The sequence below is a fragment of the Coregonus clupeaformis genome, chromosome 25 (genome assembly GCF_020615455.1).
Source record: "Coregonus clupeaformis isolate EN_2021a chromosome 25, ASM2061545v1, whole genome shotgun sequence".
NCBI classification, from domain to species: domain Eukaryota; kingdom Metazoa; phylum Chordata; class Actinopteri; order Salmoniformes; family Salmonidae; genus Coregonus; species Coregonus clupeaformis.
In genome coordinates, this window is record NC_059216.1 from 36,708,175 (window position 1) to 36,732,264 (window position 24,090).

At 41.7% G+C, this 24,090-nt stretch overlaps 1 protein-coding gene across 1 annotated transcript; it reads right to left on the minus strand.

The window, feature by feature from the left end:
• Positions 1 to 2,555: 2,555 nt before the first annotated feature.
• On the minus strand, positions 2,556 to 14,818 carry LOC121539561 (MAP3K12 binding inhibitory protein 1). The gene is made up of 9 exons (XM_041848145.2): positions 14,665 to 14,818; positions 14,032 to 14,151; positions 13,551 to 13,775; positions 12,771 to 12,867; positions 12,205 to 12,270; positions 6,229 to 6,402; positions 5,967 to 6,061; positions 3,374 to 3,412; positions 2,556 to 3,148 (listed from the first exon to the last, which is right to left on the minus strand). The coding sequence occupies exons 1-9, from the start codon at positions 14,812 to 14,814 to the stop codon at positions 3,038 to 3,040; spliced, it is 1,077 nt and encodes a 358-aa protein (XP_041704079.1). The 5' UTR covers positions 14,815 to 14,818; the 3' UTR covers positions 2,556 to 3,037.
• Positions 14,819 to 24,090: the final 9,272 nt, after the last annotated feature.

The window sequence follows — 24,090 nt, forward strand, 5'->3', positions numbered from 1 at the left end:
AATGTCTGCAAGATCACAATGATCAAAGTATTCTCCATAACAGAACCGAATATAATAGCAACGTATAACGTTACTACAAAACAAAAACACCAACGCATTTTTCTCTCATGTGGCCAAAAACGCAACAGCTTGCGCCACTGGGCAAAATACACAGGTAGGCTATGCTACAGTTTGTTAACACTATCAGCTCTAAAACTCATTCACCCCATCATTCAAAACAACACTGCGGGCTACTTCGAAGCAATACTGTATAACTCAAGAATTAAATGCATATCCCCATTTTTTGTCTTACAGTAACGTTATACTATGCTATTATATTCGAATCGGTTATGTTGAATACTATCATTGTGATCATGCAGACACTGATTCAGCTTTGATCTCCCTTTATTAAACGAACACCATTCACCTGAGTAGCCTGTTCTCTGTGTGTAAAGTGGAGAGTATAAACATGCGCAGAAGCTTCCGGAAGCTTCCAGATCTTTAAGTGAGGCAGACTAAACATTCCGAAAAACTCGCCGCCGCAGCCACATCATGATAGAAAGATAGATACCCACACACTTGAACTCTCCAGCAGTTTTATGGAGTGTAACGTTTCAACCCGAAGGTTGAAAACCAAGACCTTCAGGTCAGGACTCATAGAATTAGGAATTAGAATACTAGAATGGACATTAACCTTCTTATGATGGGATAACGGTCAGCCATTTTGGTCAGAGAGTTGGTCAACCATGGTTTGTCAGTGCTGTGATAAGATAGTGTAAAATAATTAATTAGAAGAATGTATCTGCAATGTTTGTCAGCTAGCTAGCCAGCCAGTTTTAGAGGAATGACTGGCTGAAATCAGTTGATGATAGGACTTAGACAAGCTGTAAATGCAACAAGTACTGATATTGTATCATATTTAGCACTAGCAGCTTTCCAAGAAAACAACAATTTAGACAATTATGGTCTCCTTAAATTGGTATAAAACCCATATAAACTGTATTTATAATTACAGTGAGGGAAAAAAGTATTTGAGCCCCTGCTAATTTTGTACGTTTGCCCACTGACAAAGAAATTAGCAGTCTATAATTTTAATGGTAGGTTTATTTGAACGGTGAGAGACAGAATAACTACAAAAAAATCCAGAAAAACGCATGTCAAAAATGTTATAAATTTATTTGCATTTTAATGAGGGAAATAAGTATTTGACCCCTCTCAATCAGAAGGATTTCTGGCTCCCAGGTGTCTTTTATACAGGTAACGAGCTGAGATTAGGAGCACACTCTTAAAGCGGAGTGCTCCTAATCTCAGTTTGTTACCTATATAAAGACACCTGTCCACAGAAGCAATCTATCAATCAGATTCCAAACTCTCACCATGGCCAAGACCAAAGAGCTCTCCAAGGATGTCAGGGACAATATTGTAGACCTACACAAGGCTGGAATGGGCTACAAGACCATCGCCAAGCAGCTTGGTGAGAAGGTGACAACAGTTGGTGCGATTATTCGCAAATGGAAGAAACACAAAATAACTGTCAATCTCCTCGGCCTGGGGGCTCCATGCAAGATCTCACCTCGTGGAGTTGCAATGATCATGAGAACGGTGAGGAATCAGCCCAGAACTACGGTGCGAGGATCTTGTCAATGATCTCAAGGCAGCTGGGACCATAGTCACCAAGAAAACAATTGGTAACACACTACTCTGTGAAGGACTGAAATCCTGCAGCGCCCGCAAGGTCCCCCCTGCTCAAGAAAGCACATATACAGGCCTGTCTGAAGTTTGCCAATGAACATCTGAATGATTCAGAGGGAGAACTGGGTGAAAGTGTTGTGGTCAGATGAGACCAAAATCGAGCTCTTGGCATCAACTCAACTCGCCGTGTTTGGGCGGAGGAGGAGGAATGCTGCCTATGACCACAAGAACACCATCCCCACCATCAAATATGGAGGTGCAAACATTATGCTTTGGGGGTGTTTTTCTGCTAAGGGGACAGGACAACTTCAGCACATCAAAGGGACGATGGACGGGGCCATGAACCTTCAAATCTTGGGTGAGAACCTCCTTCCCTCAGCCAGGGCATTGAAAATGGGTCGTGGATGGGTATTCCAGCATGACAATGACCCAAAACACACGGCCAAGGCAACAAAGGAGTGGCTCAAGAAGTGGCACATTAAGGTCCTGGAGTGGCCTAGCCAGTCTCCAGACCTTAATCCCATAGAAAATCTGTGGAGGGAGCTGAAGGTTTGAGTTGCCAAACGTCAGCCTCGAAACCTTAATGACTTGGAGAAGATCTGGAAAGAGGAGTGGGACAAAATCCCTCCTGAGATGTGTGTGCAAACCTGGTGGCCAACTAGAAGAAACGTCTGACCTCTGTGATTGCCAACAAGGGTTTTGCCACCAAGTACTAAGTCATGTTTTGCAGAGGGGGTCAAATACTTATTTCCCTCATTAAAATGCAAATCAATTTATAACATTTTTGACATGCATTTTTCTGGATTTCTTTGTTGTTATTCTGTCTCTCAGTGTTCAAATAAACCTACCATTAAAATTATACACTGATCATGTCTTTGTCAGTGGGCAAACGTACAAAATCAGCAGGGGATCAAATACTTTTTTCCCTCACTGTATATGACAATATTTTAGGTTGGTAATTCTTAGGTTGGTAATTCTATTACACAGTTTCTGATATATCACATGCATTACTTTTCTTTTTCTGAATAAGTAAAATCAGGATTATTCCTCTACTGCCATTCATTCCAATTAGACTGGTTTGGATTTCTCCCTGACCAATATGGCTGCCATTTTCACCCCATTCTGGAACTTTGAGGGTTTATGACATAGCCCCTCTAGTAATTTAATATGATCTCCATGTCAGGACCTTATAACTTGACGAAGACCTTCAGTTCGAAACATTTTACACAATAAAACTGAGGCAGCATTCAGCAGTGTGTAAGGGTGGATATCTACATCTCAAGCGGTAAATTATTGATTATCTTCCTCTAGTCTGTTGCCCATAATGGTGAGTGTGTGTGAAGGTCGTAGGTCAAAAGGTTGGGGGTTAGAGGGGACACTCTGTGTCGTACGCTACCGGCCCAAACTCCCCCATCCTCTTCAGCAATGCCGCTTTGACAGCACTGATCTTCACATCCAGCTCCGACAGACTGCAGGCCTGCCAACATGGGAGACAAGAACAGTCACAGTCAAACCCGTTGCACACAGATCTACCCCTCCATAGACATACAAGTATATCCACATACGTGCACACTAAAATCAGTGTTACCTTAAACTGGTAGTTGTCCACGGACCGGAGGTTGAGAAACACTGCTTTGAATTTGAATGTAATGGAAGAAGGAAAGTTATGAGACAAGCGGAAAGGTATGACAACACATCTCACCTGAGACATTGAGGTCTTTGGTCGCTTGTGTAGGTAACTCTGAAAGAACACAGGGATGAGAGGTTAGATTGTTTATGTACCTCAGAGAGAGCAGAGAACAGAGAGAAAGAGGTTAAGTCACTTTTTGACAGTAGAACCGTTAGAGGTTAGCCACTGGCAACATTCCTGCCATGCACAGGGTCAGAGACAGACTGAAAAAAATATTTCCCGTCCATTAAAGATGCACTATGCAGAAATCGCTGTGCCATTTCCTGGTTGCTAAAATTCTAAATTGTTCGCATAATTTCCGTTTATGTGACAATACAAGCAAGTATTAGTGTAGAGAATCACTGTACCATCTAAACCGCTGTGAAATATATTTTCCATAACCAAAATGATTGTATTTTCAGCTGTTTGAAGCTGTTGTACAAAAAAACGAAAGTAAAAGACAAAACGGAAAGCATAGAAATAACGAACATAGAGCATATATACCGCTTCTTAGACTTGCTTTCAATGTGACTGACATGGTCCAAACTATCATGGTCCAAACACACCAAGACAGTCGTGAAGAGGGCACGACAAAGCCTATTCCCCCTCAGGAGACTGAAAATATTTGGCATGGGTCCTCAGATCCTCTAAAAGTTCTACAGCTGCACCATCGAGAGCATCCTGACTGGTTGCATCACTGCCTCCGACCGCAAGGCACTACAGAGGGTAGTGCGTACGGCCCAGTGCATCATTGGGGCCAAGCTTCCTGCCATCCAGGACCTCTATACCAGGCAGTGTCAGAGGAAGGCCCTAAAAATGTCAATGTCAAAGACTCCAGCCACCCTAGTCATACGCTGTTCTCTCTGCTACCGCACGGCAAGCGGTACTGGAGCGCCAAGTCTAGGTCCAAAAGGCTTCTTAACAGCCTATACCCCCAAGCCATAAGACTCCTGAAGAGCTAATCATGGCTACCCAGACTATTTGCACTGCCCCCCCACCCCATTTTTTTTACGCTGCTGCTAATCTCTGTTTATTATCTATGCATAGTCACTTTAACTCTACCCACATGTACATATTACCTAAATTACCTCGATTAACTTGTGCCCCCGCACATTGACTCTGTACCGGTACCCCCTGTATATAGCCTCCCTACTGTTATTTTATTTTACTGCTGCTCTTTAATTATTTGTTATTTTTTACTTTTCAATTTTTTTACTTAACACTTATTTTTCTTAAAACTGCATTGTTGGTTAAGGGCTTGTAAGTAAGCATTTCACTGTAAGGTCTACACCTGTTGTATTCGGCGCATGTGGCCAATACAATTTGATTTGACAGATCTATTACTCACATTTCTATGTGAATTTGGTCAGGTCGTCCAAAAAGTTACATATTGTAGCTTTAAAATTAGCCCTGAGGGTTACTTGTTCTTTTTACGTCGATACACAGACCCAATATCATCTATTTCTGGAAATGGAATAAATCTAATAGCTTTCAGAATAAGAAATACTCTAACAACCAGCCGGGGCTTTCCTTAATGTTTTGGTGACAAAAAACATTCTGCAAGAAGGTTAATAGTACTTAAACAGTTATGTACAAGTACATTACTCATATGAAGAATTCCCATGAAAAATTCAGAGTTATTTAGGAATGAGAGTACAAAAACATGGCCTTCCCACCCTCACCCCAACCATGAAAGTATTTTATTGCACTGCAGCAGTCTGCTATGCAACATACAGTACTGTAAATCTAAAGACTTGGGTAATGACTTCGCTAAACCACTGATAGAAAAGTAGAGGAGACCTGCATTAGGCCCTGGGTACGAGTGTAAAGGGTTAAGTATTAAATATGAGATTATAGAATCGCTAGGCCGCTACTGAGGCAACATCTCCACTCCTCAACCCTCCCCTCCTCCGCCCTCCACCTTTGGAAGTACACGCTGAACACGTTTCCAAACTATTTGCAGAAATTGCTTAAACAGTGGAACACTGAATAAAAAAAGATCAGCTCAGTTTATTCAAAGACACTCTCAACCCCCAGCTCTCTGTGCACGCACGCACGCACACAGACACACACACACAGACACACACACACAGACACACACACACAGACACACACACACAGGCACACACACACAGACACACACACACAGACACACACACACAGACACACACACACACACACAGACACACACACACACACGACACACACACACAGACACACACACACAGACACACACACACAGACACACACACACAGACACACACAGACACGCACACAGACACACACTCTAAAGGAGATAGAGAGCAGCACGCTCTTAGAACCGGTACGTCAAGCCAAGAGAAGGGAGTGATAAGAGTCATGCAGCAACTCAAGCACTCTTACTCAGCTAACTTTGATAGGCTCAAATCTGACATGGATGATATATTCTGAACTGAAGAGGGTGGAGTGAGGAAGACATACGCCACGTCTGATAATCATGGCATGAGAATTCTCGGGCTCAATATGGAAAAATACTAACATGGAGAAATACGTACATGCACGCACACGTGTACACGCACGCATGTGCGCACACACACACAAAAAAATAAGTGGATGTGTTAAAACCTTTCTACCACACCAAACTCACAGACTGGAAGTACTCCGGTGAAAGTCCCTCCAACTCCAGGATCCGATCTTCAAGCTTCTTCAGCCTCTGGTACACACTTAAAGGCACTGGACCCTCTGGAAAAGAAAGAAGGTTTGTGTGTCTGATAGAAATATTAGGAGTATAAGACCAGAATTCTTCAAGACAGTCAAGTCTAAGAAATTGAAATGAATTAAAATGTTTGGGTAAAGAGAGACATGCTACCACAATACGGCCGATAGCACATCTTGTTTAACCTCCTCACCTGTTGGGAGCTTTAGGTGCGTCTCGATGTTGTGCAGGCGTTCCTCTATGGCTGGATTCCCACAGTCTCTAGACACCATGGCCCTCTGCTGCTCCTCAGCCTCCCCCAAGGCTCCTCCTCCTACACCTCCCCCTCCACGAGTCTGAGGCCCATAGGTGTTCACCACACGCAACACTGCACAGACAATAGAAAACAATCAATTGCAAAGTAAAGAAACATACCAGAGCCGTTCCTCGGAATGAGTCCCTTTTTTACGTCCCTTTGATATTTTAAGTAGAAATTGTGCACCAACATTGGATTTTAAAAGCCTGTTATATTAAAATGTAGTGGCCTTTAATATAGACCACGTGGAAAGTTCAATAAATCAGATGTTTTATATGAAAATTCCTCCGTTTTCACAAAGCCCTGATTATTTTGTTGTTTTTAACAAAGTAATTTCTGAAGATTATTATTTATTTAATGTGATAAGTGATGCATTAAAAAAAAAAATTTTTTATAAGAAACGTTTTAATATGGTGAAGGTATTGCTTTTTAAAGGGCGACTGCACTTCCTGATTTGGCCTCGTCTTTCATCAACGCTCATTAAGAAATGCTAGCTGCCGTGACTGAAGGCAAACGAGAGTTGGTGTGGTTTGATGTGGGTGTTTCTTGGGTGTGTCTTTGCCATTCAAATCACAACAAAAAAAGGACAGTAGCTAACCAGTTCGCATTTAAATTACTGAAAGCAAGCTGGTAATATGCATCAAACATGTCGTTAACGTTAGCTACCAGGGATCAAACCTGTCTTCAGGTGAAATGTTATCTAAGCAAATTTTCCCCTCACATTACGTGTTAGGGAGAGGCTATGTATTTAGCTCACGTGTCAAACTAATTCCATGGAGGGCAGAATGTCTGCGGGTTTTCACTCCTCCCTTGTACTTGATTGATGAATTAAGGTCACTGATTAGTAAGGAACTCCCCTCACTTGGTTGTCTAGGTCTTAATTGAAACCAAAAACTTGCAGACACTAGGCCCTCCATGGAATGAGTTTAACACCCCTGATTTAGCTAGTTACATCACAGTATCATAGTCTAGTACAGGGGTAGGCAACCCTGGCCCTGGAGGGCCGCAGGCACTTCATGTTTTTGATTTAATCGACCTGGAAGACCAGGTGTGTTGAATTTAGGTAACTGAACTGATTAATTAGCTCAGTTGGTCAGGTGTGATGCCTAGTTGGAACACAATCTTGCAGTACCTGCGGCACTCGAGGAACAGGGTTGCCTATCCCTGGTCTATAGGTTAATTTGCATAATTTAGTGGAATTAAATTGGAGCATGTGTATTTAGTCACCATGTACAGTGCCTTCAGAATGTATTGATACCACTTGACTTGTTCCACTTTTTGTTGTGTTACAGCTTGAATTTAAAATGGATTACATTTAGATTTTTTTTCACACAATACCCCATAATGTCAAAATGGAATTAATGTTTTTCAAAATTTGTACAAATTAATTACAAATGAAAAGCTGAAATGTCTTGAGTCAACAAGTATTCAACCTCTTTGTTATGGCAAGCCTAAATAAGTTCTGGAGTAAACGTGCTTAACAAGTCATGTAAATTGCATGGACTCACTCTGTGTGCAATAATAGTGTTGAACATGATTTTTGAATGACTACCTCATCTCTGTACCCCACACATAAAATTATCTGTAAGGTCCCTCAGTTGAGCAGTGAATTTCAAACACAGATTCAATTTCAAACACAGATTCAACCACAAAGACCAGGGAGGTTTTCCAATGCCTAGCAAAGAAGGGCACCTATTGGTAGATGGGTAAAAAAAAACATTGAATATCCCTTTGAGCATGGTTAATTACACTTTGGAGGGTGTATCAATACACCCAGTCACTACAAAGACACAGGTGTCCTTCCTGACTCCATTGCCGGAGAGGAAGGAAACCACTCAGGGATTTCCCCATGAGGCCAATGGTGACTTTAAAACCATTACAGAGTTTAATGGCTGTGATAGGAGAAAACTGAGGATGGATCAACAACATTGTAGTTACTCCACAATACTTACCTAATTGACAGAGTGAAAAGGAAGCCTGTACAGAATGACAAATATTCCAAAACATGCATCCTGTTCGCAACAAGGCACTAAAGAAATACTGCAAGAAATGTGGCAAAGCAATTAACCTTTTGTCCTGAATATATGTTTGGGGCAAATCCAATACAACACATTACGGAGTACCACTCTCCATATTTTCAAGCATAGTGGTGGCTGCATCATGTTATGGGTATGCTTGTAATCGTTAAAGACTGGAGTTTTTCAGGATAAAAAAAGAAACTGAGCTAAGCTCAGGCAAAATCCTAGAGGAAAACCTGCTTGAGTCTGCTTTCCACCAGGAGATTAATTCACCTTTCAGCAGGACAATAACCTAAAACATAAGGTCAAACATACACTGGAGTTGCTTACCAAGAAGACAGTGAATGTTCCTGAGTGGCCAAGTTACAGTTTTGACATAAATCTACTTGAAAATCTATTGCAGACCTGAAAATGGTTGTCTAGCAATGATCAACAAGCAATTAGACAGTGTTTGAAGAATTTTGAAAAGAATAATGGGCAAATGTTGCACAATCCAGGTGTGGAAAGCTCTTAGACACTTACCCAGAAAGAATCACAGCTGTAATCGCTACCAAAGGTGCTTCTACAAAGTATTGACTCAGTGGTGTGAATACTTATGTAAATTAGCAAAAAATATCTACAAACATCTTTTCACTTTGTCGTTATGGGGTATTGTGGGTAGATGGGTGAGAATACAAATCTATTTAATCCATTTTGAATTCAGGCTGTAACAACAAAATGTGGAATAAGTCGAGGGGTATGAATACTTTCTGAAGGCACTGTATCTGACCAGGAGAAAGCTATGATCCCTTATAGATTTTTAAGCCTTGAGACAATGAAGACATGGATTGTGTATGTGTGCAATTCAGAGGGTGAATGGGCAAGACCAAAAATGTAAGTGCCTTTGAACGGGGTATGGTAGTAGGTGCCAGGCGCAACGGTTTGTGTCAAGAACTGCAACGCTGCTGGGTTTTTCACACGCAACAGTTTCCCGTGTGTATCAAGAATGGTCCACCACCCAAAGGACATTCAGCCAACTTGACACAACTGTGGGAAGCATTGGCATCAACATGGGCCACACCTGCTCGTCGAACATCTCATTCCAAAATCATAGGCATTAATATGGAGTTGGTCCCCCCTTTGCTGCTATACTCTTCTGGGAAGGTTTTCCACTAGATGTTGGAACATTGCTGCGGGGACTTGCTTCCATTCAGCCACAAGAGCATTGGTGAGGTCGGGCACAGATGTTGGGCGATTAGGCCTGGCTCGCAGTCTGCGTTCCAATTCATCCCAAAGGTGTTTGATGTGGATGAGGTCAGGATTCTGTGCAGGCCAGTTAAGTTCGTCCACACCGATCTCGACAAAACATTTCTGTATGGACCTTGCTTTGTGCACGGGGGCATTGTCATGCTGAAACAGGAAAGGATCTTCCTCAAACTGTTGCCACAAAGTTGGAAGCACAGAATCGTCTAGAATGTCATTGTATGCTGTAGTGTTAAGATTTCCCTTCACTGAAACTAAAGGGCCTAGCCCGAACCATGAAAAACAGCCACAGACCATTATTCCTCCTCCACCAAACTTTACAGTTGGCACTATGCATTGGGGCTGGTAGCATTTTCCTGGCATCCGCCAAACCCAGATTCATCCATCGGACTGCCAAATGGTGAAGCGTGATTCATCACTCCAGAGAACGCGTCCACTGCTCTAGAGTCCAATGGCGACAAGCTTTACAACACTCCAGCCGACGCTTGGCACTGCGCATGATGATCTTAGGCTTGTGTGCAGCTGCTCAGCCATGGAAACCCATTTCATGAAACTCCCAACTAACAGTTATTGTGCTGACGTTGCTTCCAGAGGCAGTTTGGAACTCAATAGTGAGTGTTGCAACCATGGACAGACGATTTTAACGTGCTTTGCGCTTCAGCACTCGGCGGTCCCGTTCTGTGAGCTTGTGTGGCCTACCACTTCACGGCTGAGCCGTTGTTGCTCCTAGACGTTTCCACTTCACAATAACAGCACTTACAGTTGACCGGGCCAGCTCTAGCAGGGCAAACATTTGACAAACTGACTTGTTGGAAAGGTGGTACCCTATGACGGTGCCACGTTGAAAGTCACTGAGCTCTTCAGTAAGGCCATTCTACTGCCAATGTTTGTCTATGGAGATTGCATGGCTGTGTGCTTGATGGTATACACCTGTCAGCAACAGGTGTGGCTGAAATAGCCAAATCCACTAATTTTAAGGGGTGTCCACATACTTTGTTATATATAGTGTACATATGAAGTGGGCAAAACAGTATGTAAACATTGTTAAAGTGACCAGTGTTCCATGTTCAGTTTGAGCGTCATGGCTCTTAACAAAACCCCCCGGCCAGAAGATACTATCGTCAATCGGGGCTAAAGGTAGTTGGAGTCTATGAATGGGGTAGGGCAAGTACTAACCACGTCTTGTCTGGGGAAGAGGTTCCAGTGGGTGAGTTCGTTTTGCATGACCCGGTGCCTCAGGTAGGCAGGGTTTGCTCATTTTCAACCATTCCATTGTTCCTCTTAAGGCAGTGTTTCCCAACCCTGGTCCTCGAGCACCCCCAGCAGTACACAGTTTCGTTGTAACCCTTGACAAACACACCTCATTCAACTCATTGAGGGCTTGATGATTAGTTGACAAGTTGAATAAGGTGTGCTTGTCCAGGGTTACAATAAACATTTGTACTTTGGGGGTACTGGAGGACCAGGGTTGGGAAACATTGTCCTAAGGAGAGGTCTCCTCCATCCGCCGAGGGGCACCGGGCCATGCAAAGCAAACTGGTCCAGTCTTTTCCCAGAAAACACAGTGCCATCACACATTAATATGCAAAATGGGACATGAATTGTTGACCTAACTGTAATCCAAACCATCAAGTAAGTCATGACGCTGTCACTTACCAAACTCCGTTTTGGACGAGACTGACTTTATGACCAAAATTATCCTATTTACACTTTGTAGTCAATTTTGACACTATAATTAGTGGCGCAGTGGTCTAAGGCACTGCATCGCAGTGCTAGCTGTGCCACTAGATATCCTGGTTCGAATCAGGCTCTGTCGTAGCCGGCCGCGACCGGGAGACCCATGTGGCAAGCGCACAATTGGCCCAGCGTCGTCCAGGGTAGGGGAGGGAATGGCCGGCAGGGATGTAGCTCAGTTGGTAAAGCATGACGTTTGCAACGCCAGGGTTGTGGGTTCGATTCCCACGGGGGGCCAGTATAAAAAAATAATGTATGCACTCACTAACTGTAAGTCGCTCTGGATAAGAGCGTCTGCTAAATTACTAAAATGTAAATATCGATGCCTCATAGGCCATTTAAAACCAGAGAAGTTGGTTCTAAGGGGCAGTTGACCTTTAAATATTTTTTCAAAAGAAACACTGAACATCTAATAGTCAAATCATAGGTGAGCTGGTTCTACTCATTTTGTCCATTTTCTGATGTATTGTGGTAGAAAACAGTGGGTCAAGCATAACATGTCGACCCTGTTACCCTTAGATATAAATTGTTTTTACAATGTAATTTTTTGTATGAAACTTTCATTCAATTGCCCCTCCCTGTTGCACACAACAAGCTTCCATTCCCCCTGTCACAAGGGGATTTATGGATGATTTAAGATGAAATCATCAACCCTGATATAGTCAACGCTGTTACTTTATTTGGCCCTTCATAGGCAATTACTAAAGTAATTTATTTAATGGTAATACATGTTTTTTTAAATTAATAAGTGCCAGAATGTTAAAATTAGGTAACTATTTATTTTTACCAAGTTATACTACCCAAAAAGGGACTCATTTCTTTGAAAGACCCACCAATTAACATAAAAAACTATGTTTAAACTTAAGCAGAATGTTCTTACCTTTAACATGACTTTTGAAGCCTGGGTAGGGTGTGAATACTGCATCTGTTCTGGCACAGCTGTCTTCTACATAATAGCAAAAAAGAACAGTTTATATTAATCAGTGCAAAATATATATTTTACATTTGCAATATCCATTTCGTGGATAATTAACTGAAGATGCATCAGTTTAAAATGAAATGGACTGGCCATGTGACATGTTCACTTCTGTTACCCTCATTTCTGTTATCGATATTTCTGTTACAGTCATTACTGTTACTTGTTATTTGTATTAATGTCATTTCACCATCTATTTCTGAAGAAAAACAACAACTTGTCCCCTATGTTCAAAGAATCTGGACAAAGCTGGTTTTATTTTGAGGCCAGCTGAGGAGGGTGTTAGCTACTTCAGGCCCACTATTATAACAGTTCAGTCTGACCTCTCGCCTCTCTGGCTGTGGAAATCAGCACTCTCCCAAACATTGGCAATCTGTGTACGGTCATCCCCCGCTCCATCCACCCAGCCCCCAACTATCTCTCTCACACACACACACACACCTCTCCCCACACCTCACTCCAATTCTTACCCTGATTGCAGTCGATCACGTTGCAGAACTCCCTCACGTTGTTTTCATTGATCTCCAGCTGCTTGCGCTCTATAAATGCAGATATCCTCCTATCAATCTATAGTAGTAGAGGAGACAGTTGGAGAGAGAGATGTGACACAGGCTGGATTAAAGAGCTATTGAAATCAAACTACAGACAATTTTTGTTTATATGATGGTAATAAGGCAGGGGCAAGCAAAGCGGAAAGAGACTAACATTCACATCCAAACAGCACGTGAAATGTATTCAGATTCAGAATACCCCATCTCAATTGCTTTGCCATTTCCAAAAATGACAAAGTACTATAAAATACTGTTTATTTGGCTACCAAAATAAATACACAATGAAATACAACAGGCCCCGGCATCCTCTTGTCCTTCATCCACATGCAATCTCTCTAGAGTAATGAGCATCCACTTCATAATCTATCAAGGGCCTGGCCCTCTCGCAAAGCCCTCCTGCTACTGCCACCGCACCACAGTCAGCGACCACACACACACCCTGACGTTCCCTGACTGCAGCCCTCTGAAGGAGCCCTTATTCTGTGCTAAACTGGCTTATTATCAGGTCCTGATCAAGCATTTGATTCACTACTATGTTATTGCAAAGAGTGCAGCACACTCGGAGGCAATTACTTATGATTTTTCATTAGCTTTAGCAGAGAATAGGAAATAGTATTGAAAATACTACTGTATAAACTGCAGCATCAGTACAGCTGAGCGGAGCTGACCAATGACCAAACAGAAGCTACAGTCACTCACCTCTGATTTGGTGGCTCTGATCTGAACGCTGAGGTCATCAACCTGCAACTTGCCCTCCTCCTCTACCTCTGGCCTGGTTGGCTGAGCTGCAGGTAGCATGGGATCTGAGTCTATGGTCATCTCCTCATCAGAAGAGACTGTGGTAATGGTTTCATCCTTGTTGCTCTTTGAAGATGAGGACTGGCCTTCTGCCTCCAGCAGTACCCTCAGGTTGTCTGATACTGACTGTTGAGGAGGAAAAGGATATGAAGCAGGTTATGGGGAAGAGACAGTGAAGTCTATCAACATACACTTTCTACATCCATGAACTAATATGACACAAATAATAAACAAAACTAAAATAATACATTGAAATGCAACCATTTCTGCATGAATGAAAAATGTAATAAATACTGAAGTGTTGTATTTCCATTTGCATCCTTAATTTCCGACACTTCAGATATGACACAGCACATTGTTGTTAGACTGTAGTGTAGTATACCTGTAGTTTGGAGATATGTTTCTGAAGACAGGTGAACACATGATGAGTAGGCTGAAGAGATGTCACATCCACTGCTTCTAAGCTGGTGCTGATTTTCAGAGCGGCTTCACCCAATTTCAGCTTGAAATGAAAAACAGTTAGAAAAGAAATAACAGACTTGGTCCGAACCTGGACTAAGAGTAGTTAAGCCTACATGTTAGCTGTACTAAGTCTATAAACTGTATATTATTTTCAGGGCTATAAGAACGTGAGAGAAAAACAAGCAAAGGTAGTTAATTCAAAAGAGGGCTATTATTTGTTGCTTTGCTGCACGCGGCAGTTGTCAGTAAGTATTTTTTTAGATGCTACTTTGTCGCATTCAGCCTGCTAGATAAAGGAGGAGCCTATTTGTAATCACTGCAACAGCATGCTATTAGTAGTAGCCTACTGTGCTGCCGAGGAGCGAGGGAGCTGCAACACTGAAACTATTCTTGCAACATTGTATCATTTAACGTGCGACTGCATGCTACAAAGGATATTTGCCAGATTCCTATTTGATAAGAACAGACATGCTGCACATCTCGTTGGCATCTCTCGCAGTGATCGAAGCTATTGTAGCTGAATTAGATTGTGTAAAAGCATTATTATACCAACCTCACTCCCGAAGTCTGTGAGCAGATTCAAAAGAATGAAGATATTGTCTCTGTAGCTTGATATTTCCTTGCAAGACGAGGTTTTGGCAACATTTTCCCTTTGTTTATCGACTACACCGTTTTTCTCATTCAACTTCATCCTGTCCGCCATTGCATTTCCGCGTCTCAAGCACAGTGCTCACTGATTGGTTAAAAACGGTCCCTCCAGTACCGGAAGTTGTATTATGTCGCACTGCAAAGCAGTACACGGATGGTGCATAAAACGTTCAAGAAGTTGGCCTTAAACTAAACAGAGAAAAATTAAATATTATGCGCATATAAAATCCATATATACCTCCACTATCTTTGTAGCGAAAATATTATACTATAGATTAGAATAGAATCGGCCTTTTAGAATATCAGAATGTAGACCTACTCAAGGTGAAAAGTCAGATACTGCAAACAACAAAGTGAACCAATGACCTGGTTAGTCAAACACTCCAGAGCCAGTAGGAGCACTTCAGAAACATGATTTAACTTGCATCATATATGAATCGGTACTCAAAACTAAAGTCCTAAATATTTGACTAAACAATTAACACTTAACTTTCATGTCCCACACTCAAATGTGACTTGTATTAGTAGCAAGGACCTGGCAATCAAATAATAGTCTCAGAATTTCGTATTTTCTTGGTTTAAGCAGCTTATTTTTTTTGTGTGAACAATAGTAAAAAAAAAAAATGGAATCACAAAATATTTTATGTACACATATTAAGAGTTTTGCCTTGACAATTTCCCAAACTGGTTCATTTTGTTTATTAATCTCCAATCTGAAGATATTATATTATGGAGACATATTGCAGTATTTTTTATTATTGAAATGATTTGTAATTGTGAATTGAATTATTCCCAGGCAATTACAAATGGCACCCTATTCCCTATATAGTGCACTACTTTTGACCAGAGACTTATGGGCCCCGCTTAAAAGTAGTGCACTACATAGGGAATAAAGCGCCATTTGGGACATAGTTGGTATGATATAAAATACAAATTAAACATTGAAATGTTACCTGAGTCCATCAGTTTGAGAGAAAGTGAATGACTTGGGATACTCGCCATGTTACCCAAACTACAGGGCATTCGGAAAGTATTCAGACCCCTTGACTTTTTCCACATTTTGTTACGTTACAGCCTTATTCTAAAATGGATTAAATCGGTTTTTCCCCTCATCAATCTACACACAATACCCCATAATGACAAAGCAAAAACAGGTTTTTAGAAATGTTTGCAAATGTATTAAAAATAAAAAACGGAAATATCACATTTACATGAGTATTCAGACCCTTTATTCAGTACTTTGTTGAAGCACAGTTTACAGCCTCGAGTCTTCTTGGGTATGACTACAAGCTTGGCACACCTGTATTTGGGGAGTTTCTCCCATTCTTCTCTGCAGATCCTCTCAAGCTCTGTCAGGTTGGATGGGGAGGGTCGCTGCACAGCTATTTTCAGGTTCCTCCAGAGATGTTCGATCGGGTTCAAGTACGGGCTCTGGCTGGGCCACTCAAGGACATTCAGAGACTTGTCCCGAAGCCACTCCTGTGTTGTCTTGACTGTGTGCTTAGGGTCGTTGTCCTGTTGGAAGGTGAACCTTCGCCCCAGTCTGAGGTCCTGGGCGCTCTGGAGCAGGTTTTCATCAAGGATCTCTCTGTACTTTGCTCCGTTCATCTTTCCCTCCATCCTGAATAGTCTGATGCTGCCACCCCCATGCGTCACCGTAGGGATGGTGCAAGGTTTCCTCCAGATGTGACGCTTGGCATTCAGGCCAAAGAGTTCAATATTGGTTTCATTAGACCAGAGAATCTTGTTTGTCATGGTCTGAGAGTCCTCTATGTGCCTTTTGGCAAACTCCAGCGGGTTATCATGTGCCTTTTACTGAGGAGTAGCTTCCATCTGGCCACTCTACCATAAAGGCCTGTTTGGTGGAGTGCTGCAGAGATGGTTGTCCTTCTGGAAGGTTCTCCCATCTCCACAGAGGAACTCTGGAGCTCTGTCAGAGTGACCATCGGGTTCTTGGTCACCTCCCTGAACAAGGCTCTTCTCCCCGATTGCTCAGTTTGGCCGGGCGGCCAGCCATAGGAAGAATTTTGGTGGTTCCAAACTTCTTCCATTTAAGAATGATGGAGGCCACTGTGTTCTTGGGGACCTTCAATGCTACAGAAATGTTTTGGTACCCTTCCACAGATCTGTGCCTCGACACAATCCTGTCTCGGAGCTCTACGGACAATTCCTTCAACCTCATGGCTTGGTGTTTGCTCTGACGTGCACTGTCAACTGTGGGACCTTATATAGACAGGTGTGTGCCTTTCCAAATCATGTCTAATCAATTGAATTTACCACAGGTGGACTCCAATCCAGTTGTAGAAACATCTCTAGGATGAGCAATGGAAACAGGATGCACCTGAGCTCAATTTCAGGTATCATAGCAAAGGGCCTGAATATTTATGCAAATAAGGTCTTTCCATTAATAAAAAGAAAAAAAGATTGCAAAAATTTATAAAAACCTGTTATCGCTCGGTCATTATGGGTTATTGTGTGTAAATTGATGAGGATTTATATTTATTTAATACATTTTAGAATAAGGTTGTAACGTAACAAAATGTGGAGAAAGTCAAGGAATCTGAATACTTTCCGAATGCACTGTATATTATTCTCTGTTTTACAATTTAGACACAAGGGGAAAGACTGGTCACTTAATTATAAAAACACTGTCCATCAAACTGCGGTGGAGGTGTGTGTGTGTGTGTGTGTCACACAAGGGATGGGAACCTGCCTGGCCTGGCCTACGATGGTGTATTGCTCTGTGTTAAGTGACTGTGGGAAAATCTCCTTCCTCTATTCAGGTCGACATTTTCGCCTCTTTTCACATAATGAGGGGGGAGAGACTGATGAAGGGTGGCAACAACAGAAAAAGAACAATTAACAGCAATAAGAAAGCATGAGCACTCAGAGCTGAACCTCATAATGTCCTGGTGGACGGGTTAATCATTTTAGGAAGGGGTTTAGAGACAAGCCTTTAACTTTAATTCATCTCTATGTTTTTTTCTCTCTCCTTGCAGCAGGAAGGGAACTGTAACACTTGACATCTGTTGACATGCTGAGGTTGTATGTTCCCACACTGAGAGGAGCTAGAGAATTAAAAGCTGCTCATTTCATTTGTCTGACTGACTGTGACTGACGGACTGAATGTGTATGATTGACTGACAATTGACTTTTACAGAAATTAAAAAAATATATATGATTCTAAATATGATTCTGTGCTCAGCCAATATGTTACAATTGTGCTGTAAAACAAAATAAACAACCATTGAAATAATACAAAACAATTTTTGCACAAACTGGTGCACTTTAGCCTGCAACGTACTGTATGAAAGGTGCTAAACAAATACACGTTTATTGTAATCATTATAAACTGGATGACTTCATATTTGATCTCTATGATAAATTGTGTTCGCTTTATTCAGGACAGGAATTGGTGCGTTCACAGGTCTAAGGGGTTTGTGTTGGAGTAGGGAGGATGGAAGACGGAGGAGGCTGGCATGAAGTGGTGGAGGTGGTGGTGGGGAGATGGGGATCTGAAGAGGAATTGAGGCTGCCTCTTGCTGCTCTACTATCAGCCACCTGCAGCACAGTAAAAAGCTGCTTATTTAGCCCGTCTGTCTGGTCTCCACTAGCAGATGATGTTGACAGAGTAGAACACGGATAAAGGAAGAGACAGAAAATGAGGGAGAAAAAGAGAGAGAGAGAGAGAGAGAGAGAGAGAGAGAGAGAGAGAGAGAGAGAGAGAGAGAGAGAGAGAGAGTGTCTGACAGACCAACCAACCTGCATATGTCCTCTATGCTTATTGTTATTGTTCAATGTATGGTTATGTTGACCCTTGGTTATTGTTGTTATTGTTGTCCTGTTGACAATATTGATTATTATGATTAATTATGTTAATATTGTAAATCTCCAAAGTAAGCTTTGGCAATATGTACATTGTTACGTCATGCCAATAAAGCAAATTGAATTGGATTGAATTGAGAGAGAGAGAGGGAGAGAGTGACAGGAAAGGAGAGAGAAGTGTTGGCTTCTGAAATGTTATATTTTTGTTGGGAAATTGATAGGCGTTTATATTTTTCATTCTTCAGTTTGGGAGCAATATTCAGAATACACACACCTATACACGAGATGCCAGGGATATTTCCCACTCTCAGCTACACTCCTTAGCACAAAGAGAACATTGTCCTTTATAGTTTCTCTGATTGATATCTTTATTTCCCTGGGACCACCCATACGTAAAAATGTATGCGCACATGACTGTAAGTCGCTTTGGATAAAAGCGTCTGCTAAATGGCATATTATTATTATTATTATTATTATTATTATTTTCCAGTCTTTTAGACAAAAGTGACAAAACTAAAAGAAAAATAAGTGCTAGTTGTACTTCACCTATTCAAAACAACTTTAATTTCATGTGTCTGGACTAATGTAGAACTATAATTTAACAGTTTAGTAAAGGAAAAAACCACAGTAACATTTTTAACTGTAAGTAGTTCTAGAATAATACCAGGCCGTGTATTTCTATCCTACCACAGATGCTCATCATCAGCGAGGTTTCTAAACATGCGCTTGACTAATCAATGAGGGTGAACAAGCACTTAATGCAAACTGCTGTTGACAGTAGCCAATTGACAGTAGAGTAGCCTAGATACCTCTTTGTCTCATGGAAAATGAAATAAACATATATATATATTATAAAAAATAGATATTTTAATTTTTTTAAATATTTCAATCATTTTATTTTTGCCTTAAAAAAAAGACAACACAAATAAAATGTACAAAAAAATATGTAAACAATCAGACATGTGAAACAAATGCAACTTTAAATATCCTTTAGCTTTTACATTATTTCAACTAAATTAAGCAATTACAATGGGAAAGAAAATTACATCATTAACATACATTAATAACATAGAATAGTGAAACTAAAAAAGTTACTTAAAAGTTCCACTTTATGCTGCTGAGAGCATTAATGAGAATACTCATTAGGCTTTTAAAGCAGTCAGTTATAGTGCTGTTCTGTTCTTTCCCACCACTGACTGTGTCACCAATCAGCACAAGTACTGTAGAGGATTAGCTACTAACATCAGAGCCCCGGCTGTTCCATGTTCAATTGCACCTCTTAATATAATAAAGATCCGGTTTCACATTCAAGAGCCTGACTGATGCTCAGACTTACCTCTTTCCCCTTTTTTGTTGAGTAAAGTTTCTCTTAGATACAGTATACAGTATGCACTTAATAAAATATCTATGGCTGCACAGGGTTGCAATCAATTCCATTTCAATTTTTTGAAACAATTTGTGAAGCAAACTGGAAGTCCAATGAGAAACAATTGAATTGAAATTGGTATTTTAGTGGAAAATTGGAGTTGGAGTTTAATTTGACATCCTGACTGAATTGACATAGAATTGACCACAGCCTTGTGATGGAGATAGGTCAACACAAGTCCCTTTGCCTACTGCCTAAACAAGGGGAGAAGAATCAGAAGAGGGAACGAGAAGAGAGGAGAAGAGAGAAAGAAGCCACCTCTCTCTCCCGTCTCAGCTGTGACAGTAACCTGGGTCGTGGGGGTCTAAACAGGGAGCAGAAGTGAAGTGCAGTGAATCGGAGGAGTGCTCCAATCACTCTGCAGCATTACTTCCACTGAGAGGGAGAAGGAACATGCTGATAGTTGTCTTGTTATTATATCCTCACAACTATGAGCACTTCAGTCTGGAAGACTGTTTGTCTGAAAGTCCCCTGTAGCTCAGTCGGTAGAGCATGGCACTTGCAACGCCAGGGTTGTGGGTTCGTTTCTCACGGGGGGCCAGTATGAAAATGTATGCACTCACTAACTGTAAGTCGCTCTGGATAAGAGCGTCTGCTAAATGACTAAAATGTAAATGTTGTAGATGGATATATCATAAGGATGTTTGTAGCATGAAGAAAATACATATTTATTTTTCTTTCTTGGGGTAGCAATATTACCCATCATTTTTTGCCATTTTAGCTATCAAAGGTGATTTTGTAGGGCAAATAAATGTAGGGCAATACTAATTTCTCTCTCTCAGCTCTTCTTGCCAGCATCCCCCTCCCCCCTCCCCCCTCTCGCCCCCTTCATCTTACATCTCCCCCTCCTCCCCTCCCTGCCCCCACTTTGGGACGACTGCACCTGTCACCTGGGGGCCCATGCTCTGCTCTCCCTCTGCCTCCGCTGCCTAGACTCCACTACACTCAGGAGCCATTTACATAACCTCATTTAGCAGTTCACAAATCAGGGCCATTAGGAGCAGCTAACAGGAACCAAAGGTTCTAATTTAGCCTGCATCTCACAGTTGGGAAATTGGACGGCTCAGGCCTACAAATAAAGCACCAGGGTCTTGGCTTTGATTGTTGATTGTGATGGTAAATGTACCGATGATTAGAACAGATTTTCCCTTTTATTGATTTTCTGCCAAATCGCAGCGTGCGATTGGTCCTGGTCCTGTGGTGGGGTGGGGGGAAATAGCTGGGGTGGGAGGCGTCTAGGGTGGGGTGGGGGATAAGGGTAAGGAGAGCTGTTAAGGGGGGGTATGTGTAGTAGGCTTTAGTATTTTAACATGTAAGGTATGAACTTCTATAAAGGTATGAAAAATGACAAACTCAGTGATTCTTTGCCTGGTGCTTTACTTCACTGAGTACAAAAGCAATCAATACACTTGGATATTGTGATGCTTTTACATCTACCGACTATTTATCAAGCTTGAGTATATTATAAATGCTTTTTTACATCTATTTGTCCATTCAAAACCTTCCAAAACATCATCACAACGTTAACAGGCTGTCCTGAAAAGCACCAATCGTAAAAACACACAATTTTTCTAAATATTTCGATGTAATCATTATTCCTTCACCTTGTACACATTCCCCACAAAATGACCATGCAACCATGCATAGCAATCACGTGAAGCATTTACTCAAGCCTTAACTGCATTTATTGACATTCTAGTGGCAATGTGACAGCAATAAACAAATCCAGAGTGTCAATGAATCGCACAAGTCAAGAGCTGTAAAATTATTTTCAATCGGCATTCAATTTGGCAAAGATGGGGCTCATAGAAAAGAGGGTTGAATTATTAAAATGTCCACTTGTTCACTGCTAAACCTGGAGGTGCCTGTCTACAGTGGTGGTTCGCTTTAGGGGCCATTTTGAAGGGCCATTCTCAATTAGTCAACAAATCAGAGCTCTTCTCAGTAGCCTAGTCGTCACATATGTTTGCACTTCAAACTGGAATATATGGGGCGTGGCGTAGGCTCTGCATGCAAGACGTTTCTTCTGATGCATACATATTTTGTCTGTTGCCTGTCTGCCACTGGTGCCAAATGTGACCACATAACAGCAAACCCATAGCTGGGATTATGTAAGAAAAACAACACCAGAAATGGACACGCCAGGTGTATCAACAGGTAGGGTCAGGGTCACTCAACCACAGTATAAAGTTGAAGAGTGTGTGTCTGTGAGGTATGATTCCCCAAAGTGCCCCTGCCATGTCCAGCCCGATCCAGTTGCTCCAAATATCATTTGAGCTGTTTCACTTGAGGCTAATTTATGACAAGTGCACAGAGCAGGTTTGTGGGGGTGGGGATTTAGTAGAATGGTGCTTGAGAATGCTATAGCAACCACATAGTCTAGAGGAGTAGCTATAATATGGTAGCTGCAGTGAGTCAAGGTAACAGTGATCACACATTAAAAGATAATGCAAAATATACGTGATATACAGTGCATTCGGAAAGTATTCAGACCCCTTGACTTTTTCCACATTTTGTTACGTTACAGCCTTATTCTAAAATGGATTAAATACATTTTTTCCCTCATCAATCTACACACAATACCCCATAATGACAAAGCAAAAACTGGTTAAAAAAATAAAATAATACGTATCCATTTTAGAATAAGGCTGTAATGTAACAAAATGTGGAAAAAGTCAAGGGTTCTGAATACTTTCCAAATGCACTGTAATTGTCAGAAATTCAGCCGTCTGATCAAAATAAAAGCCCTTGACACCTGTTGTGTCTTATTTTAAAAAATGTTTTACCCCCTTTACTCCCCAATTTCGTCATATGTTTCGGAGGACGCACGGCTCTCTACCTTCGCCTCTCCCGAGTCTGTACAGGAGTTGCAGCGATTGGACTCAAGGGAGAGGCGAAGTTCGAGAGCCGTGCGTACTCCGAAACACAACCCCGCCAAGCCGCACTGCTTCTTGACACAATGCACGCTTAACCCGGAAGCCAGCCGCACCAATGAGTCGGAGGAAACACCGTACACCTGGCGACCGTGTCAGTGTGCATGCGCCCGGCCCGGCACAGGAGTTGCTACAGCGCGATGGGACAAGGACATCCCGGCCGGCCAAACCCTCCCCTAACCCGGAGGACGCTGAGCCAATTGGTCGTCGCCTAATGGGTCTCCCGGTCGCGGCCGGCTGCGACACAGCCCGGTATCGAACCAGGATCTGTAGTAACGCAGCTTGCTCTGCGATGCAATGCCTTATGCTTTGAACATACCGACTGCGCCATTGCACAAAATAGCATGCAGCATCATCTAGATATGTGTGCAACAAAAGTTCAACATTCACCTTCTGCTACCATTTCTGTCAACCCGTTTATGCATACAGTTTGACGCATACGTTTTCTCAAAGGTGATCAAAACATTATTTCTAAACATAATATCAAGAAAAACACAATAGCCTACATATTCAGTCTGTAGTGGGTGGTATGGTGTAGGCCCATGTTTTAAACTTTAAGATGTTGTAAGCTTTAGAATCCACACATTTATAAAGGAATAGCCTAAAAAAAATCATTCTGAAGTTTCTAGGCGATTTTAATGTGCAATTGTGCAATATGTTAACCTCATTTAGTGACTTCAATGGATTGTCAACTCATTGCATAGCCAGGGGGCTGTCATGTCCCATCACATTAATGCAGTCTTGTTAAAACGGTGACTGGGACTAAACAACTGTTGTTGCTGTGTAGGGCAACCTATAGGCTAGGATGACAACTTACATTTAATGAAGTAATTGCTACAGATAGACTGAATGGTTTCAAGGCAAACACAGACAGAGGATCCCTTATGGAAAAAACACAATTTCACATGTGGAAAATCCCATGATTTCACAAGTGACATTTTCACGTTTTGCACATGTAATATTTTATGTGAAATCATGTGAAACCATGTGGTTTTGGAACACTTCACATGTGATGATATTTCACATGTGGATTTTCAGATGTGATCACATACAGTGCCTTGTAAAAGTATTCATCCCCCTTTGGGTTTTTCCTATTTTGTTGCATTACAAGCTGTAATTTAAATGGATTTTCATTTGCATTTCATGT